Source organism: Myotis davidii, unplaced genomic scaffold (assembly GCF_000327345.1).
Source record: "Myotis davidii unplaced genomic scaffold, ASM32734v1 scaffold930, whole genome shotgun sequence".
Taxonomy (NCBI): domain Eukaryota; kingdom Metazoa; phylum Chordata; class Mammalia; order Chiroptera; family Vespertilionidae; genus Myotis; species Myotis davidii.
This window is the reverse complement of record NW_006282518.1, coordinates 1,286,294-1,294,355: the sequence shown is the minus strand read 5'-3', so window position 1 is coordinate 1,294,355 and position 8,062 is coordinate 1,286,294. Positions and strand designations below refer to the sequence as shown.

Genomic DNA, 8,062 nt, shown 5'->3' with positions numbered 1-8,062 from the left:
AAAGATTAAGATTACGACAGAGGGGGAGGGGGAGAGGAAAGTCAGACTGACAACGACTGCGACACTGACTGGCGGCCTGTGACTGTGACATGGATTGCGAGCAGCACAGTAAGGGTAGTATCTCGTGTTGGTGGGATGGAGGGGAATGAGCCGCTCCCTCGAGCAGAAGCCAAAGGGGCTGATGGCTGGTCCGGGCCCAGGCAGAGCGTAGCAGCAGCTCTCTAATCCCACTCTTCACATAGCAGCAGAGGGTCAGCCTCCAGAAGGCAAATGATTCATAGTGAGCCTCTAAAAGGACTACCTAGGAGCAGAGCTGAAACTGCTTCCAGTTAGGGCCCTGTAGTGGGGCAGCAAGGTTCCCCTGGTCCCCGATACCAGGACCTGGAAAAGCTTCTCTAGTCCTCTTGCCCCAGAATCTTTCTATGAGTTAACAGGATAGTCAAGACAAGCCTTGTGGAACTTTCTATGCCCACGTTTTCCATGGGAGAGATCAAATCTTAAACATGGACTGAACCATGCATTTTAAATCTTAAAAATCTTTTTTTAAAAAATGTATTTTATTGATTTTACAGAGAGGAAGGGAGAAGAATAGAGAGTTAGAAACATTAATTGCAACCAAGGCACAGGCCCTTGAACGGAATTGAACCCTGGACCTTTCAGCCCACAGGCTGATGCTCTATCCACTGAGCCAAACCGGTGATGGCAATCGTAAAAATCTTTACATGGACCTTGACTTCGTGTTAACCTAACCAATGAAATCTTTCACTCATGAGAAATAGAGGTATCCCTTGAACAGTATTCGACAAATATCGACACACATAAGATTATGGAATCAGCGTTATCTTACACAGGCACGGGGCAAAAGTACCATTGCTTCCATCATGGCAAACCTCTCCTGATGAGAGCAGTATTAACAGAAACAAAATCCAGGAGTGGCTGTGAAAATATCTTCCAGAGGCATGGGATTTCAGTGTTTTTTAAATCTGCCCCAAGCCACAGACTAACTACATTATTAATAAGTCAATGGGACTTTCAGATCAGAGGAATATCAATACTGTCACCTGGCTACCTTTCCAGACTTGTAAGCAGTTCAAAAACTGCTTTGGATGATGCTTTCACCAATATCACTCAGGAGGCAAAAATAGTCCAGCAATTTGATTTTCTTCAACTCTATTTTAGTCTCAAAGGCAACCATTTCAATTTCATCAAGAGAAGGTTAAAGGGGATGATAGATTACCACTGAAAATAGTTTGCAAAGTGATCATGAGTTACATGTTTAAAGAAACTTAATAAAGAATCTATAGAGTGTGTTGGCTTAAAAAAGAAAAAGAGAAGATACCACAAGTTTAGTACATTCACCTTTCTGAATAGCCACCACTTGAAACTCAGCAACATCTGCATGATTTAACTCTTTCCTAGGCGGCCAGGCATGATAGGTGACTCACACCTGCATTTTTGAAGTTCACCTTTTGCCCATTGCAGAACCAAGTGCCATGATCCAAGGTCTCTGCCACCATTGTACTCACTGACTTTGTATTTCTAATACTCATAACTATAAACCTACATTTGCCTACTTCTGAACTCTGTCCATCAGTACAGTCCACTTTAGCGATCTTGACCTCTACCAAACTAGGGAATTCTTTTAAAAAATATATATATATTATTAATTTTAGAGAGGAAGGAAGAGGGAGAGAGAGAGAGAAAAGAAAAACATCAATGATGAGAGAGAATCATTGATTGGCTGCCTCCTGCATGACCCCTACCAGGGATCGAGCCTGCAACCCAGGCATGTGCCCTTGGTCGGAATAGAATCTGGGACCCTTCAGTCCGCAGGCCAATGCTCTATCCACTGAGCCAAACCAGCTAGGGCAGGGAATTCCTTTTTAGAGTTCTTTCAAAGTAGGAGTCAGATTCTTACAATGACCACACCATGGAACATAAAACTCGCTGAAAGTTATTCTTTCTGCAATGGTGCCATCTAAGTTATTTTCCGTGAGTGCAACACTATGCCCTTGTCGGCCTTGGGCTGGGCAGCCAGCACCCAGACCTCTGAGGGCTGGATGGTCTCTGGGGCACCCCCGTCTATACGCTGGAGTTTCAATTCCAGATACTCTTTCAGTGAGTCCAGATACTGCTTTCCCTCATACTGCTCAGTCATTTTAGTGCTGCAGCCACGCCTGGCTCATGGGCCCTGGTGCCCTGGTGCCTGCCACTGCCATGGCCAAACAGCAGCAGGGTAGCCGGGCCCAGTGGCCTGGGTAGCACTGGGAGAAGGTTCATGGGCATTTGGTGGGGCTGGCGCATTCTCACATGGCAGCGGGTCCCCTCAGTGGCACCCACTCACCACCGCGCAGAGCACACAAGTTTTTTTTTAATACAGAAAGAATTAGATTCTAGACTCCTGAAACTCAAATATGATGTTATAAAATTAGAGGTTCAATAACAATATTTATAATAAAAGAAACATACGTATTAGTATCCAATTCACCAAGAATGTTTACTAGTTCGGGCCTATAATTACTTTTCTGATTTGTTTCAAACAAATTAGAAAAAAATAAATTTATAGACATAACCTAAGATTTGTGAGTGGCAAGTACTACTGCTTGAAGCATTATCTTATACAGAGAGAAATATACACACCTCTAACAGGGAAGCTTAACTGCTGCAATGTTGCTGCACTTATGCAGTAACCAATCTGGGGTTCATAGGCGATGGTATCTAGACATTCATTCCAATCTTGTACATTAGTAACAGGACAATCCTGTAGATGGGTAACAAGGTCTCCCACAAAAAGACCTCTGGGTCCAACTGCAGGTGAGTCCTTGGGAAAAAGGCAAAAACAAATCAGAGAATGTGTGAAAACAAGCTATGACTAATCTGAGCAAATAATCGTTAAAGACACTGAATTGAGCCCTAACCGGTTTGGCTCAGTGGATAGAGCATCGGCCTGTGGACTGAAGAGTCCCAAGTTTGATTCCAGTCAAGGGCATGTACCTTGGTTGCGGGCACATCCCCAGTAGGGAGTGTGCAGGAGGCAGCTGATCGATGTTTCTCTTTCATTGATGTTTCTAACTCTCTGTCCCTCTCCCTTCCTCTCTGTAGAAAATCAATAAAATATATTAAAAAAATAAATAAAAAAAGACACTGAATTGAATACGTAGACTATTTTGAATAATATACAAAACAATCCAGCTTTGAATCCAAGATGGAAAATACTACAAAATTAAAACAAAACCCAACAATTATAGTTACTTTTCCTACTTCTACAAGATTTTGGATTTTTTGCAACTGAAAAAACAAAATCCCACTTGCCAACTGTTAGGATTAAACTAATAGTTTTTGAGTAAACCGCTAATTATTTTTTGGTGTGAAAGTAGTCATCAGAATGCCTTCATTTTCCTATGTTTTCCGTGGATAAAATTGTAAAAGTCCTTATTTAGACACAGTCCCAAATATGCAGATGATACTGTCAGCACAATGAATATGTGAGCCAGTTGCTCAGGAAGGCAATTTTTCCTCTTCCCTAAGTCTGAATAGAAGACTTGATGCTATCTCGGTAGTTATTAAATAAGGGAGTAAAATACAGAATTGAAGACCTAAGCTCCCATGAATTGTTCTGGCTAGCTAGCTAGCCTAGGTTTCAAATGTGAAGAGACCTTTTACTAAAAAGCAGAATTATAAAAATAAACAGTAAAAGTAAATGATGCATTTTATCAACAAGTTACAGGTAGAAAATCTTTATACTATTTTTGTAACTCAGAACAGAAACAACTTTTAGTATTTTTAAAAAGACAATGTATTCCACAAAACTGTTCAATTTGAAAGAATTGGCAATAATTTCTCCAGGAGAAACGGACCATTCTGTCTAGGAAGAAAACTTTTGTTTTAGAGAGAGAATGGAAGGGAGGGGGAGAGACAGAGAGAAAGAAACATGGGTGTTAGAGAGAAACAGCGACTGGTTGCCTCCTGCATAAGCCCGCACCAGGGCTGGGGATCAAGCCTGCAACCAAGGTGTGTGTCCTCGACCAGAATCGAACAGGGAACCCTTCAGTCCGCAGGCCGACGCTCTATCCACTGAGCCAAACCATCTAGGGCTATGAGGAGAACTTGATTAAAAAGCACCTGACATAAAATGCTAAGTGTTACATCACAAAATCTGGTAAAAAAAATGCCCAAGTAATCCATTATTTACCTCAGCAACTTCAGTGATAAGCACCCCCACTCCAGTGTAGTAAAAGGGCAAGAGGATCACAGGAAGGAGGACAAGAGCCAAAATACCCAGGAGTGCAAGGACGAAATTATGCCAGATACCTGAAAAGAGAAAAAAAGGAATAAGCTGAACCAGGGGCAGAAGTGACATAGGTATTTGGACTTCATAACACCTGGGCTTACAGAACCAGAAGAAGCTGTGAGGCACATAGATCTACTTATTAGTACAGTAGACGGATGTTCAGTTAGACATCTCTTCCATTTCATATATTAAAATGTAAAATAAGCATGTTAATACCACATTAAAAAGACCACATGCTAATATGATTTAACACCAATAAAACCTACATCCTATTATATATACCTAATATACATATGTATATAACACAAATAGAATCTCTTCTATTTATTATAGTCTCTTTTTTTCAGAAAATGTATGTGTTATTAATGTAAACGTACTTGTGATCTTTTTAAAAAATATGTTTTTATTGATTTCAGAGAGGGAGAGAGAGGCAGAGAGAGGGAGAGAAAGAAACATAAATGAGAAAGAACCACTGATCGGTTGCCTCCTGAATGCCCCACACTGGGGATTGAACCCACAACCCAGGCATGTGCCCTGACTGGGAATCGAGCTGTGACCTCCTGGTTCATAGGTCGACGCTCAACTATTGAGCCATGCTGGTGTGGGCTCATACTTGTGGTCTTTGAAAGGAATGTTAAAACTACCCACATAAAAGCTAAGATGGAATCAACATTCTTGCTGAACTGGGGTATGGAAATCCAAATGGTATTTGGAAAAAGAGATTGTTTTAAGAATAAAACTATTATAGAGAATATTACTGGTGGGTCAAATAGAGGATGTACCTACCATCATGTCACAGACTATAACCACCTCCATCATATATACAGAAATGGTTAGATGAACTCAGTGGAGTGCTGGAGTCTGTTTCTACCAGCTTGCCACAGACAACTATGCGCATCCCTTCCCAATTAGGAACTTCAGGTTGGCACCTTGAACTGGCCACGGTGGGACCACATATTTACGAGTCAGAAACCAGCAGAAGCTAAATATCAGAGCTCCCCACTCTCCCCTTCAGAGCCAGGTGCTAAACATACACTGGCACGCGGCTATATAACCCCTCCCTCCAAACTTATCCTTCACTTCTGCTAGTTTTTGTCATAGGCCGGGTCGGGGTACTCCTAGCACTCTGAGTAGCATGATTCCTAGTTGTGCAAGTCTGCCCTTAACATCACAGGATATTTAGCATGCCTGGCTCCATCCATTAAACACCGTTACTGCTCCTCTGTCAGACAACCAATGAATACCTCCCACCCCACACATTCCAAACATTCTCAGGAGGGTGATAGCATCAGCAGTAGAGAACCAATATTCTGTAATGATAGAAATGCAACCTAAAGACATTTCCCAGACTCTCAGGAAGCTGAGTATGGTTATATGACTGTTGTGCCCAAGAGGATGTGAGTAGAAATGATGGGAATATCCCTGTCCTACTGGCTGGAATGTATCCATAGGAGGGAGCTAAACCTGAGTCCATAACATAGAAGCTGCATGTTGGGAACGGCAGAGCTAAGACAGAAAAGGCCCAAATCCCTCAAATCACAAAATTATATCAGCTTTGATTTACTTACATTTAGAATGTTTTATGAGAGTTTAAGCCTGTTACTTTTAGCTATTACAGCAGCCAGATACCTAGCTAATACATGTTCCATATACCTTGTTCACACTGTAAGATGTCCCCTCTTTTTTGAGTGTTATAAGCTAACAAGACAGAAAAGGCCTGAGTTGCCCAAATCATAGAATTATATCAGCGCTGAGCTACTTACATTTTATGAATGTTTTATGAGAGTTTAAGCCTGCTATTTTTGGTTATTACAGCAGCCAGATATTTAGCTAACATGTTCCACACACCATATTCACATTGTAAGATGGACCCCCTCCCCCCCACCCCTGTATGAGTGCTTTAAGTTGTTACATTCTAAAAATATCCAGAGCAAGTCTAGTCCAGGACACATGAGTAAAAAATATTTTCTGTTCTATACACGGTTCTTTTAAAAACACCAAAGGTATCAAATTACCTTTGCTTTTTCATGTATCAATTTTGGACTTTTCCCTTATCTGCACATTCATACCTATCCCATTTCTCTTTTTTTTAAAATATATTTTTATTGATTCTTTACAGAGAGGAAGGGAGAGAGATAGAGAGTCAGAAACATCGATGAGAAAGAAACATCGACCAGCTGCCTCCTGCACACTCCCCACTGGGGATGTGCCCGCAACCAAGGTACATGCCCTTGACCGGAATCGAACCTGGGACCCTTCAGTCCACAGGCCGACGCTCTATCCACTAAGCCAAACAGGTCTCGGCCCTATCCCATTTCTTATATCCACTACAGAGTAACCCATTTTTTTTTAACATATTGACTTACAAGGTTCCCTACTAACTTGTTCATACAATGCTTCAACAGCTTTGCTCATATTGTTATGTACCTAATTAAATACGCATCTGTGAGGGTATGAAAAATTACACAGATATGAAATTGTCGGGTCAAAAATATGTGCATTAAAATTGACCTTCAGTGAGTTTGTATTAATTTATGTTCTCATAACTGGCATGTTTTCCCACATTCGAAACAACACCAGATGCTATTGTAATTTTAGACTTTGCCATCTGCTAGGTGAAAAGTAAAATATTTGTTCTAATTTCTATTTTTTTTTTAAATCATCACTGGAGGGCTGACTAAAAATCAACTTCCTATTGATTTTTAGAGAGAATGGAAGAGAGAGGGAAAAACAGAGAAATATCGATGTGAGAGAAACATATCAATTGGTTGCCTCCTGCTGGGCCGGGGAGGAGCCTGCAATGGAGATATGTGCCCTTGATCATATTTGAACCTGGGACCCTTCACCACTCAAGGGGCCAAAGAGCTGCATGTGGCTCTCGAGCCGCAGTTTGCCAACCACTGCACTAAGTCAAACCGCCTAGAGCTAGTTTCTAGTTCTTTAATTATGAGCGACTTAGAAGAGCATTTTCATGTTTGTTAAAAGGCTATTTCTATTTCCTTTGTCTGAGAACCATATCCATTCCCTATTTACATTTTTTGACTTGGTTGCTTTTTGTTTTGCTAATATGTATATATTATTATTTGCAATGTACATATTAAGGAATTTGGTCTTTTGTAAGAGGCATTTAAATTTTTTCATCCAGCCGAAACCCGGTTTGGCTCAGTGGATAGAGCGTCGGCCTGTGGACTAAAAGGTCCCAGGTTCGATTCCGGTCAAGGGCATGTACCTGGGTTGCGGGCACATCCCCAGTAGATGTGCAGGAGGCAGCTGATCGATGTCTCTCTCTCATCGATGTTTCTAACTCTCTATCTCTCTCCCTTCCTCTCTGTGAAAAATCAATAAAATATATTTAAAAAAAATTTTTTTTCATCCAGGGTATTGTTTGGTTTGGTTTATAGGCTGCCTATGCAGACATTTTACTTTTTCAAATATGTATTTTTATTGACTTCAGAGAGGAAGTGAGAGGGAGAGACAGAAACATCAATGTTGAGAGAGAATCATCGATCGGCTGCCTCCTACACACCCCCACTGGAGATTGAGCCCCCACAACCCGGCATGCGCTCCTGACCGGAATTGAACCGGGGACCCCCTCCCTCCACCCGAGTCCACAGGTCCCTGCTTCATCCACTGAGCCAAACCAGCTAAGACTGCAGACATTTTAAATGTTGGTGTGGTCAAACTGCTCCTTTATACTAAGCCTTTCCCAGTTCAATATTATAGAAGACTAGGGGCCCGGTGCACGAAATTCGTGCACTGGGTGTGTGTGTG

The 8,062-nt window shown here is 41.6% G+C and overlaps 1 protein-coding gene across 1 annotated transcript in view; it reads right to left on the bottom strand.

Moving 5' to 3' along the window:
• Nucleotides 1–8,062, bottom strand: part of MBTPS2 (membrane bound transcription factor peptidase, site 2) — a 55,158-nt gene that overhangs the window by 15,185 nt on the left and 31,911 nt on the right. The window contains exons 6-7 of the mRNA XM_006752995.2: nucleotides 4,193–4,311; nucleotides 2,641–2,821 (exon numbers count right to left, since the gene is read on the bottom strand). Of these exons, the coding sequence (XP_006753058.2) occupies nucleotides 2,641–2,821; nucleotides 4,193–4,311 (300 nt within the window). The remainder of the gene's footprint in view (nucleotides 1–2,640; nucleotides 2,822–4,192; nucleotides 4,312–8,062) is intronic.